This window comes from Syngnathoides biaculeatus, chromosome 8 (assembly GCF_019802595.1).
Source record: "Syngnathoides biaculeatus isolate LvHL_M chromosome 8, ASM1980259v1, whole genome shotgun sequence".
NCBI classification, from domain to species: Eukaryota; Metazoa; Chordata; class Actinopteri; order Syngnathiformes; family Syngnathidae; genus Syngnathoides; species Syngnathoides biaculeatus.
Genome location: NC_084647.1, coordinates 26,526,552 through 26,539,927, shown reverse-complemented (window position 1 = coordinate 26,539,927; position 13,376 = coordinate 26,526,552). Strand labels below are relative to the sequence as shown.

Here is a 13,376-nt window from a genome sequence, read left to right as displayed (position 1 = left end):
TACACTTACAATGGTCGACAGTGCATTGGAACAGAACTCCATCACAAATCGAAGATCCCTTTGCACTTGTTTACGAGTAAATACTTGTCATCCTTAAAAACACAACCCCTTTGGTGGAGGTAATATAGGCAGGAAAACAATCTTCTCTGTTAAATTTCTTGTAATGAGCACAGTGGCTTCACTTCAAAAGAATAATGAGTCGCCTATGCAAGTGCACTTCTTATTGAGAGAAATACGGCCCACATGTCCTTGTGTCTTCTTTTGTACAGTATGTGTGCGGATTAATTTATACCCGGTTGCGTTCGACTTGGGGAGAGTGAGTCTTTGGCTTTATATTTTCTGCCCTCTACAAAGAACATATGGTCGCTTTAGATTCACCCACTTGCTGATGAGAAGAGCTTTTTAAAGTTGATTCCGTCTGCAATATGCTCTACGGAGAGGAAGTGGAGAAGATAAAGGCATCCTGACGAATTCATGGCCGTCATCCACAGTTACAAATGGCCGAAAGGCTATTGAACGTGTTGGCGTAGGCACTGAATGACCTCGAGCTCCTACAGCTCCACTCCAGCATCTGTTCACGCCATCGAAAAGATCCTCAAGTTGACTTTTGCTTCTCTTTGTCCACCAAAAACAACTCCTGGCATCAATCTGGCCCAGATTTCCTCCCCACAATCCTGCATTAATTATTTATCTTGTCACTCCTGAACTTTATATTTCATTCAGGAAATCTCTCTATCTTTCTCTGTCATCTCGCTGGCTTCCTCCAGTCCGCACAAAATATGAAAATGTGCCTGCAACGCCACACTGTGCTATCAGTCATTGCATAGGAAAAAGTATTTTTAAACCAAAAGAAGCCTTTGAAAGTCGACGTAAGCCCTCACTAAAAGGCAGTCTCCGCATGTTGACTTGAGTGACAACATCTTTCCTCCGTTATATTCACTTAAGTGCGTAATTGCTCTAGCAGAGCAAGCCATCTCAATGAGATAATAATATGCGTCAAATGAAGAAAAAATGAAGGCGCTCTACTGTCACCCTACTGGGATGACTTTTCCCCAAATTAGATAAGATATTTTGCTTTTAATTCACTTTACAGTGGGAAATCTATTTTTCCACCTATTGTTTCTACTTTTATGTCATACCTTTTTAATGGATTTTATGCCTTTTGGCAGGTTTGAATTTGCTCCTGCTCTCACTGATCCTGTTTACCTTTTTTTCTTTTTTTAATTCAATGAAACCGACAACACACTTTTAAAGTTTGTTTTACCTGTCACTCTTGCTCTCTCCTTTTAGTCCCTGCTTCTTGAAACCAATAAACCTTTTCTTTATTTAGATGAAAAGCCCACCAGAAAATAAGGAAATCCATCCATCCATTTTCTGAGTCGCTTATCCTCACGAGGGTCACGGGGGGACTGGAGCCAATCTCAGCTGTCATCGGACAGGCGGCAGGGTACACCCTGAACTGGTCGCCAGCCAATCACAGGGTGCATAGAGAAAGACAACAGTCTCACTCACAATCATACTTAGGGGTAATTTAGAGTCTCCAAACCGGAAACTGGAGTGCCCGGAGAAAACCCACGCAGGCACGGGGAGAATATGCAAACACTACACAGATGGGATTCCATAACAATATATATATCCATCCATCCATTTTCTTTTGCCGCTTATCCTCACGAGGGTCGCGGAGAGTGCCAGAGGCTATCCCATTGGGCAGGAGGAAGGGTACACCCTGAACTGGTTGCCAGCTCATCGCAGGGCACATGGAGATAAACAGCAGCACTCACAATCACACCTCGTGGCAATTTATATATATATATATATATATATATAAATGTTTTTTTTTTTTTTAAGACTCATCTCTGGACTTTTCCCAAAACAGTAACCGTGTATTAGATTTTCCAAAACTGCACCTCCAGTGCGTGTATGTATATGTAGAGAAGACTCTCAGTTCCACCAACAACCCAGGTTATACTTAGTACTTCCTTTAACCTGCATTAATCCGTATTTTGGCGCCATGTTGGTGGCATCTTGTAGTCGTCCAGAAATAGCACAAAAAGAGTACAAAAGGTGAGATTCTCAGCAGATAGCTAAGGATAGGTTCCACAGGAAAAAAAAGAAAAGGAAAATTGTGAATAGGAGCAACGGCTCGGCTGTGTTTACTATATTTAACAATAGGTACACAGAGACATATTAGTGTGATTTGGCCCGTTTTCCCCAAACGCCGTCTTCTTCTTTTGAAAAGTGACTCTCCTGAGAGGAATCCGACACATCCTTTTTTCCCTTTAACCGCGATGTCTTCTCTTTATGTGCCAACCACTCCTCGCAAAAGCTCCCTCAATGCTAACCAACCATAATATCATCAATTTTTCATGGATGTAAACCTTAAAAGTGACAGCCACTGGTGCATTAAAAAAAGGAGATAAAAAAAACGGTGTATGCGCTGAGAATGACGTCGTTCCAATGGCTTCTGCATTCCGCCAACATCCCCTCATCAAGTCAAGTTTATAGAGGCCATCTCAGGTGGCAGTAGGCTGTAAAGTTTTCTGACGGCACTGAGCATTTACATGCGTTTGCGTCCTCCCGCTACAAACTGCGAGGATGTGGGTGCTCTTTTCGGGCCAAATCCATATGAACGTGCATCATCCCGAGTCGACGCTGGTGGGCTGGCTCACAGTGCGCCTTCTTTTTCTGCCAGCAAGAGGAAACTACCAGGCACATTTGTGACAGGATCTTTCCCTGACGTGATCTCAGCATGATTGTTGAAGCCAGCCGGATTTCCTGCAGCCTGTGGAATCCTTTTCTGAACATACTCTAATATCAAGAAATAATTACGTACGTTCATTATCGCCTTTTTAGAACAATACACTTAATGATGGCTAAACTGTGTCACCTCGTAATATTTCCAATCTCGCAAACCCCATTGAAAACATTTTTGAGAGCTTTTTTTTTTTTTTTTTTGGGGGGGGGGGAATCGCAAATGGATCTGACAAGTTACATTTCATAATTTAAGAAGCTAAAAGTCACACAAAGTCTAAATCACAGGTGAGTTGGATGTGGATATGAAATTAGTTTCCAGAATGATTGTGTATTGTTTTTTTGTCCTCCACGTCTTCCAAACACAGAGCAGGAAAGAGTGTGGTACGAGGAGATGAATGGGGAAAGAGAAGAATATTCACCAGAAGTTCTGTGTGAGGTGAGCATTTGTTGTTTTATAGCGATTGATTTTTACAATCCTGTGACAATTAAGAATGAATAATATTATGATTAGGGATGAGCAGATAACAAAAGTAATAGGCCGGAGAAATATTCCATTACAATGACACCTGATACCACATGACCAGACCATCCTGTATAGTGGTGCGTAGAGATACAAATGACTTAACAAGAGTATCAAGATACAATCCATCATTCGGACAGTTTGACTTTTGAGTGAAACTGTGAAATACAAATGTTGTCACTCAACTCACTTCACAATCAGCAGAAGTTTGGCAGATAGTAAAAAGTTCTTCAAAGGAGAAACTTGCAGCTGTTCAACATCTCCCTCACTTTCAGTCCATTATCAAGCAAAGCACGAATTGAAGAGAACTGAAACAAAATCAGATTTATTTGTGGAGCACTTTTAAATACATCGTAATGCAACACAAAGTGCTTCAAGGGAATCGAAACAGACTAATAAAATGGAAAGGATTATAAGACCTACCCATGCCACTCCTGCGAACAAATGCAAAGCACACCCACATGAAGACATGTTGATTATTAGTGTGGAAACAACGCAATACAAACCTGTGGGGTCCGCATCGAGAGGCTGCCACAAAGACGGTCGTGACCCCGGAGGACTTCAAATTGTGCACGGCCCCCTGTCCTCCGGGCCGTGGGAAAACGGCAGAATGACATCCCCGCGTGCAGACCTCCCAGCGAGGAGGCCCCCATGAAGAGACGCTCGGATAAAACAGAGGTGAATAAATGAGCAATAAGTAAACATATACACAAATAATTTGGAAATCAATTAAACATGGTGGATTTAAAACAACCACACAACTTTGACTTTCACTAACACTTTATGGTGAATGCAGTAGAATGGCTCCCTCATAGCATCATTCGTCATGACGTGGTAAATATTTCATGAACAGATATTTGAACACAACCGGTGCATCAACACACATAGACAGACAATAATATAACAACACCAACAGTCACATTTCCTTTGTCCTCTGTGCAAAATGGTTAACATTACTGCAGTTTTCTGAGTCATTTACAGTAGACCTGACTGTATTATACTGCTCTCACACAGTCTCAGTTAATTGATCGTGATGTAAAGTGCGCTCTTTGCTTTATTAAAATCGGATTACAAAACTGTTGGGTTTTTAGGGGAGGCTTAAATGGACTCATGGCATTGCCATCCATCTGTTCCAAGATGGTTTGAAATACAAGTGTTCTGAGTTTTGAGCATGATCCTGAAACTTGTAACTCAAGGCACCGCTGTACTATAATTTAATTTTCATTCAAGCAGTTTATTCATACTCCCACTTGAAGTTTTCAGTAAAACTAACACAAAATAAAGATGATTAAATGCTGTCGATATAACTTTGTTGTGAAAATTAGCTATCTTCAAGACATTCAAATAGTGAATGAATGAAGACGAGACAATTTCTGTTTATACGCTCTCCCTCATGTGACTCATCTTTGTCCTTTTAAAACAGCAGTTTTTCACTTGACTGCAGTATACTTAGGGCCTAGAAGTGTTTTTCATGCATCTATTTATTGTACTTATGAATAGCCTGAGAGAAACTTGTAGCCCTTTGCGCTGAAATTGTGTTCTAGGCTTCCATCTTAGTTAAAAACTACTTCCCCAGTCCTCTCTGTGACAAGTGCTGTATAAATAAGATGACTTTGTAAATGAGAGTAATTTATTGCAAATGATTGGACGTCCCCCCCCGCCCCCCCTCAAGCTAAACTCTTGGACTTGCTGGTCCCCCCAGTTGGAGAAGCTCTGTTTTCTTGTTTTTCTGCCAGTACTGAAGCAGAACAAGCTACTTATTTGGTCTTCCTGCAACGCGTCCTAATATCACGCCTCAACCATCGGAGATTTCCGCTGGTTAAAGCGCATCCTTGCAAATTTAATTTCCAGTTAATACCCTTTTAATTTCCCGCTACATTACCATCTGCACTCATCCGCTGGTCAACATATCCCCTTTTTTTATTTTTATTTTTTTTGCTCCCAAGTGATTTTCCCTCAAAAGAGGGTTGGGGAGTCGGGGGCGCAGAAATTACGCACGCTTGGACCGATTTACGATAGAAGCGAGAAGCGGTGTGGCACGACGAGCTGAGCGTCCCTCCGGCTCTTATTAAGAAGCCAAAGTGGAGACGGTGAGCCCTGGGGGGCTTTACCCCGCCTTCCTGCGCTCGTCTTCGCTGTGCGCCTCCTCGCTCAGTCAAAAGGGAAGGAAACTCCGTGCGTAAAAGCTGCTCTTTGGACGCTCTGCCTCTCGATTCTAGGCTCAAAGTGACCTGAGCTTTACTCTGGCTATTATTTTGGGGATTGTTTTATTAAAAAAAAAAAAAAAAAAAAAACGCCTTGCAAAAAAAAAAAAAAAAAAACGTGTTTTTGTGGCGTTTTTGGAAACGTGCGCCGATGCCTGCCGCACCAGTCGATGCGCCCACTCCCATTGGCGTGAGACCAGCCGGCAGCGTGCAAAGCAAATGAAGACGAATCGAGCGGAGGGCTGATCGTCAATGCTGGATTTAACCGAAGACAACAGAACGCAAGCAGCGACGGAGATCCGCTCAAACTTATGGCGTGAAGGTAAGATTCGCAAAGTTTGCATTGGGAAACATTTGATCCCTACATTTGGTGAAAGTCAACGTAGGATGCTCGGGCTGAGGCAAAGGAAGTGTTGGAGCAGGACTCCGCTGAGCTTTCAAGGTGCCTTCATCGTTGCTGGGTTTTGGTTCTATTCCAAATGTGATCGGAAATACATATGTGTCGGGAAGGGAAGAGTCTCAATGGATGGTAAATATATCCTCACCTTCCGAAAATGCCATTTTTAACCCCAATTGTATGTTTCTCATGTCATGATGCAAAACTGCTCAAATATCACCTACACAGGTTATGCAGTTTAAATATGAGAGGAAATGATCAATAAATATGACAACTCATTTTTTTTGTACTTTCTAAAAAAATGACTGTTATTTCAGGTAGCTGACAATATGTTTATTAAGCATTAGGATTATTTGTGGGTTTTTTTTGTGAATAACAGAACAGTTCTTGTGAGGTTTTGTATGTTATTGGAAATGGTTAGAGTCCTAATACGTAGTCCGTGACAAATGTTGGAAGCGGCCATCTATCACCCAGCGCCTGTAGGTTGCCCCTAACCCAACTTACAGTATTGATGTTGTGTTTCTTTTGCAACCAAAAAAGCTCAACACCGTTTGCAGCCTCGCAAAAGTTTGTGGGGTACACAAATGTGTACCGCATTTGTGTTTGTTGTCCTTTGTCATGTTCCTTGTGTGTACATCAATTTCATGTAATGCCGCTGTGAAAAAAAAAAAAAAACAAAAAGAAGAAGAAATTATAATGAGGTGACTTGGGTGTTTTTTTGTTTTTTTTTTTAAAGAATGACTCACATTTTGAATCAAATGGTGACAGGGTGTTGTTAACCTTCAGGCTTCAAGACAAATTTAATTGTGTTTAATGGGCTGTGACAGGGAGGAGGAACAAGCACAAAGTGCGTAGTAAATGAGAAAAATGGAGATTTTGGAAATGTTTGTTTAGCAGCTGTTCTGTTTTGAACCAATGGCTTCCAAAATCGGGACCATTATAGTAAGGACAGCTGTGCTTGGCTATGAAAGATAAACACAACTTCATCACGTACTAAGTGCATCCTGTAGCAACAAAGGCCCCATTTAATAGCACCACACTGTACAGTAAATGCAAAAGGATGTAATGCGCATTTACTTCCCGGATGAAGTCCCAAGTATTTGGTGCATATGGATGCTACACTTCCCTCACATTACGATTCAGCTTTTCCCGACTACTTATCAAGACAAAAATAGCTCCAGCGATTCAAATCTCCAGGAGAGATTCTGACAAGGGTTGTTCTGATCGGATTGTCCGGCCCAGTTGCATTAGATCACAATCAAGGAGTGATAGCAGAATTTCCAAAGCAAAATATGAAATCACTTCACGTTGGTGTGCTGTCATGAAGTGAATAAAGCTGCAGGCATGCTTTTATTTTGAGTGTGTGTTTGTTCATTTTAGCTGCTCAATCAATACTGACATTTGAATTTGACAAACTGCTCTTGCGGGAAGCCACGTGTCTTCAGCACAACAGTCCGTGTTTCATAAAAACAAAGTAAACAACACTCGCAGACGTCCGAGAGCTGTTGTGAACAGCTAATACGTTACGTGACGGTTACCCTCTGATTATGTTTTAGCCCGATAAAAGTCAAAACAGGGAGACACACAATCTGCTCCATTGTCCACTCTGTTGCGGTTTCATAATATTTTGCTTTCTTTAATTTGTTGCGCAAGAAGCGTAACAAATTGCTATGATGCAGTGTCGTCGTACGCCGCTGTAAACAACCACAGAAATAGATTGTTTTGGTAGTAGCTGCATGTTAGTTAGAATTCTTGATCCAAGTCTCAGATTAGATTGAGCAGCTCCATCTGTTGTTGTTGCATGTACATATTTATGTTGAAATGTCATTTCCCGTGACAACGCATTTCAAAACAGTATTAACCCCACGCAGAAATGTTTATGAATTTGCAGTGTGGCGGAATGTATTTTTCCTCGTTAAAGTGAGCTCAACAAGGTTTTTGAAATGACAAATAATACAAACTATCCTATAGTAACCTATTTGCAGTTCAGCACCTGCCAATTTAATTACTCGCAGATTTGCGTTTTCAAAATATAATATAAAAAAAAAAAAAAATTCCTCGAAAATGCTCAGTGGAGTTACTCCCCCTGCTTATTCAAAACTTGTTTTAAGTTCAAAAAGTCAAAGAAAAAAAGTGTATCCACCTCCCGCCGCCGCATTTATAACATGCATCAATTGTTCACTGACTCGTCGTTGGGCCTGGTTCCAATCCCCCGTGAAAAGTGGGGGTCCACTGTAATTATATTACATTATACTATACAGGGGTATCCAAATCATTTTTGATGCCAGCCCCACTGTAATTATGGTTTCCCCCCAGAAGGCCGCTATGATCGTCAGACCATAAAAATTTGTCGCCTCATCTTAATATTACAAAGATCACATAATGGTGATTTTTGTAAATTGATAACTAGTTTTAAAAAAGGAAGTCAAGGAATGATACTGGTATTTGTTCAACGATTAGTCAATTTTTTTAAAAGTAATTTGCTCACCAAAAAAAAACGATTGTTTCCGTCAAAGTTTTTAAAAGTGAAGACAATTTTCAATTTTGGAACAGATCTTATTTGGTTTTGATGGTTACATAAAATAATGCGCCAGGCCACATCTGGCCCCTCGGCCTCGAGTTTGACACCTATGCTGTAATACATGGACCATATTATGCGACGTATACATACTACGCAATAGCACACCACGCAGTAATAGGCTGTATCATACAATACAATATAATAATAAATTACTGCGTACCAATACCATACCATACACTATACTACTTTATTTCCATACTATACCATGCTATGATATGCTATATTTAACACTTCACTCCATTATACTATGTATTTCCATACTCTACTTTATCATGCCATAATTTACAAGAACCACAGCATCGTATATTTACTGGAATATCACAATATCTGTAACTGCATTTCATACAGTAACAATGCCAGCCAGGTGGCCCAAAAAAAGCCTGAGCAGGAAGATTTGATTTGGCCCAGGATGACTCCCAAAAAAAGCCAAAGGGATGTAGACAGGAGTTTCTGTGACCTTTGCGTGCGCTTCTCTCAAGACCATCAGCGCACAAAGACGAAGTACATGAGTACTGTCCTGCACTACTATGATGTCAGGCCTAGAAACCCCATCACACAGCGTGTAGCACCCACTCCCCAAACCACAGTGAGTTTTTGTGTATACTCTGTTTCAGTCTTGTGACCTTCCATCTGCGACAGCATAACGGATGTCCTGCGGTGTGGTCGTTTTGCCTCGTGACAGGTAAATCATTGCATTGTATCGGAGTCCAGTGAATGCACCCTGGTGCCCTACATTCCCTCTCTTCGTATTTCTTGGCATGTCAAATCCATCAGCTTGGCTGGGAACCAGCAGCATCGCTTAAAATGAACGGAGCAAGACCAATTAGTGCCATAAAAATCAATCGGAGGGCCGTCATGATCTGGATGAGCTCCAGGTTAGCAGTTAAATGCTGATCAAGTTATGTCAGCTGCTTGGGGTGGAGGCGCCGCATATTGATCCATGTGCCCCATATGCATAGTTGGGTGAATTATGTATGAGGAAGTGTTTTCTTTCATTCACTGTTGATTTTCACAGAATGGTCATTATTTTTAGCGCTCGTTATAATTGCCCTCACAGATATTTTGGGTTTGGGACGCCTACGTTGTCACATGATTAGCTGTCCGCATGCCTCACATTGTTCGCATCGTAACATTTTTGAAGCTAACTAACACCTTCGCCACCGTGCCTTTATATTTAGATTTTGCGAATCAAAAATTAAAAAAAAAAAATCCCCCCCTGCCACACTTATCGTTTGCCACAGTTATTGGGCCGTTCTGCCCCTGCAGGCTTGAAATGCATCAGGACTTTAAATTTAAAAGCAGCCTGATGGTCGGAATCTTTTCAAGCATAAAAAACATTGGTGACTAAAGTCAAGGTGGGCAGAAAGAACAGAAACAGAAAACCTTTACGTGACTCCAGAAGTCACAATTTATTAGGAGTGAGCATTTTGACTTTAACAACAAATAAACAGCATGATCATCTGCACCTAGATAAGACAAACTTGTCTTCCAAAAATAAAAGTTGTTTCTTTTCTGCTGGTCAATCATAACTGGATGTGAGGCAAACATATTTAATGGAGAGTTGCATTGTTAACATTGCCCTTGATATAAAAATGAAGCAACCCATAAACATTGAGAGTTGTGGCAAAAAAAGAATGTGACCAAACACTGCATTCCTCCTTTGTCGTCCTTTATGTTCAACACTCATTTAGGTGGCTCATTTATAACCACTTACTCGGTTTATAGTGAAAGGAATGACACGACAGGAATGTCCTCCTTGCAATTAGATTAAAGGTTATGCTTATGCTGTAGTGACCGTGTTGAAAAGCTGTCCGTAATACTTTATTCCCAAACTAAAATGGAAACAAATGAGCTGTGTTATAGTAAGTTATGGTAGTATAGCTGTTATATCATCTTACCTGCACTTTTTGACACTCGAAATGCATCGTAAAATTGTTAATGGCAACGAAGTTATTGTATGTGAAATGACTAGGGCTATAAACTCCACAGGTTGGTAAGGCTGTCAATGTTTGCAAGATGAATCCTGAGCTGTGATTGCCTTACAAAGTGTGCATGAGTCCAGGCAAGCCTGTGCATATCAATGGTACCAGCAAATATTTGTGTTCAGGGACCAAAATATTATTCTTTGAAAAATAAAATAAATGGCTCATCTTTGGAATGCTGATTTTGTTAACAGGAAAGGCTTGTGTCTCAATAATTCATCAAATCTCACAGAGGTAACCAATCTCAATCACTTAAAATGGAGGAATAACTTGCCTACATCAATACTGGGAGGAATGTTGACTATAAAAATGAAATTCTTACCCCAAATAAATCATTTATTTTCAATGATACCAGTTAAGGCCACGATTAAATGGTTTCAAACCTTAGAAATAAATTTTTATTGAAAAAGTAAGAAAATAGAATCAGTCAATCCACTCTTTAGAAAAGCAAACAGGAGGGAAGCCTACACGCTATTATTATTATTTCGCTCACCAATTACAATATCTTATCAACCTAACCTAACCGGACTGCCAGAGTTTGTCAAGCAAATAGTAAAGCTTCTCCCACAATTTTAAAGTTTAAAAATCACAGTAATTGTATGCACTAAATCAATACACCTACCACTCACCAAATGGGAAGTAGATCTCCATGTATGCCAACCATAAAAACTGGATACAGATCTCTAACAACACATTTAGAATGACAAAAAATACAAATGTACAGCTCATACAATACAAAGTACTCCATCGAGTACATTTTACTCAGTACATTATGCATAAAATGGGCTTTCCATCATCGAATATTTGTGCACAGTGCACCCATATTACAGCAAATACCTATTTTAATGCTATTTGGAAATGGATACCAATGCAATGTTTTTGAACTTCTGTTAGACAAAAGCTATCTCTCTGGGAGTACTGACTGTTTGATGGTGACTCGCCTATGTCTCGTGGGTGCTGGGTTGGTGCCAGGTGGCATCCTCCTGGGTCCTCTGCTCTGACTGCTGGTGATGGCGTTGGGGCCTCTTTGTTACTCCTCGGCCCAGCTTCATCATCTTTTCTCAGTTATGTGCGGAGACTGATTGATGGGGAAGCGCCAATAACTGCCAGTCGGGGACCTGGCAGTCTGAGTAACAGTGGGGAGGTGAGTTTTACACTTAGCTACATGGCTGTGCTCATGAGGCTGGGCTGCCTGGCCTGGAAGGCTGTTTGGTGTAGGGGGTCCCCTTCTCATAACCCGTGGCTGCTTCCCGAGTTCCCACCCTCATCGTTATCTTGTCTGGTATCCGTATCCGTATCCGCACCCCCCTCATTCCGCCATTGCCGTCTTCAGGCTTGGCTGGGACTGGGACATTACGGGCCCTAAGATCTGTGGGGGCCCTCCTGTTCTCCTGTGGGTGTGACGAGAAGGGTGGGATTGAGTCCTTGCGGCCATTGCTTAGTGGCGAGTTGTCAGGGGTCCTCGGGGGAGCCGGCCGACCAGCCTGGGTCCCTCGGTGTGCTCGATTGATTGGGTGAGGTACTTCGCATCCATGTTGCGGACACAGCAATTAAAGGACATATCTGTTCGTCTTTTTGCACGCCCAATGGCGTGAATTCACTTGCATGTGTCCGTAGGCACACACCCCTGGGATTCCTTCACTGGGCATGGGACTACTTACTTATTGCAACAAATAACTCATGTATACATGAACAGCTTATTTCTCACCACACTTTTATTCTTGTTCTGTCGACTTCTACAATTCACTTACTCAGTCCCACCACATTCCATTTCTATAGACGGGTTCACGATCCTTGTCTTGCATGCTTCTTTTCTCGTTCTTGTCCTGTCCTATCTCGTCCTGTTCTTCCTTCACAGGGTTTAGCGCTACAGTCTCATGCAACATCCATATTTAATGTTTCTTTGTTGTAGATATGAAACGATTCACTTTTCTCATTGTGTTTATAGTTACCACTTTGTCTTTGTCTTTTTTTTTTCTCTCACCCCTCTAGAAATTCTGTTCTGTTTGACTGATCAACTCTGATCCTCAATAAAACGGCAGTTAAAATAAGAAATCACAAAGGAAACTCAAAAACTCCACTGTCACACAATAAAACTGTTCCGGCATAAAGGGGATGCAGATTCTCCAGTCTGCTTGATCTAACAGCTGAACAGGACAAACCAAAACAAAGCAAAACGGAAAAGGCTTTTTAAGTCATGGGTTTCTAGTAAAACTCAAGTGTTTCATAATGATTATCCAAGCAAGTCACAAGTCCTAATATTGGTGACTTGAGTCAAGTCATGTGATACGAGACACCCATTGTTCCATTGTGGCACTACACAGGTGCGTGCACACACACACACACCACACACACACACACACGCACACGCACGGATGCATGTAGTCACATGTTAATAAAGAGCTTTAGTGTACTAACTGTCATAGGAAATAAGGTCTTGGTGGTTGCATGCGGTACATGTGCAAGGACGTGCATGGAGAATGAATGTCATTGGACTGGCTTTCTTTTAAATCATTCTGGCTCCTATGGGATGTAATGTATTGTGGAATACAAAAGAGCTAAAAAAATATTCTCAAGAGAACTGTTTACCAGATAGTCAAATTGGACAGAATATAGTGATGCAGAGTTAGTTGTTAAAGTACAATGTTGAATAATATATTGATGACCTTTAACAAACAATTCCGAAACAACAAATGCAAAGCTTATTTGGCCTACATTATCAAATAGCATTGAACGTTTTTACTGAATTAAACTGCTAATTTCCAGCCATAGAAAAAAATGGAAGTCAAAATATCATCATAGATGGCTACATTGTAATCTACCAGCTCAAATGATACTCTTCAACAAAACATTCAGGTATCAATATGATGGCTATCTTAATAAATATGGTGACTTTTTCATAAAATCAGTGTAAAACAAAAGTTAAGTAACAAACTTA

At 41.0% G+C, this 13,376-nt stretch overlaps 2 protein-coding genes across 3 annotated transcripts in view; both read left to right on the top strand.

Moving 5' to 3' along the window:
• The window catches only part of scn3b (sodium channel, voltage-gated, type III, beta), a 55,132-nt gene extending 51,946 nt beyond the window's left edge, over positions 1 to 3,186 (top strand). The window contains exon 7 of the transcript XR_009796197.1: positions 3,120 to 3,186. The gene's annotated coding sequence lies outside the window, so the exon portion shown is untranslated. The remainder of the gene's footprint in view (positions 1 to 3,119) is intronic.
• Positions 3,187 to 5,590: 2,404 nt separating this feature from the next.
• Positions 5,591 to 13,376, top strand: part of drd2a (dopamine receptor D2a) — a 60,114-nt gene continuing 52,328 nt past the window's right edge. The window contains exons 1-2 of one of the 2 annotated variants that reach the window (XM_061828296.1): positions 5,719 to 5,800; positions 9,071 to 9,138. Coding sequence is in view for 1 of the 2 variants with exons in the window: in XM_061828295.1 (XP_061684279.1) it covers positions 5,731 to 5,800 (70 nt within the window). In the remaining variant the exon portion in view is untranslated. Of the gene's footprint in view, positions 5,801 to 9,070; positions 9,139 to 13,376 lie in introns of both variants that reach the window. The other variant, XM_061828295.1, reaches the window with a different exon arrangement.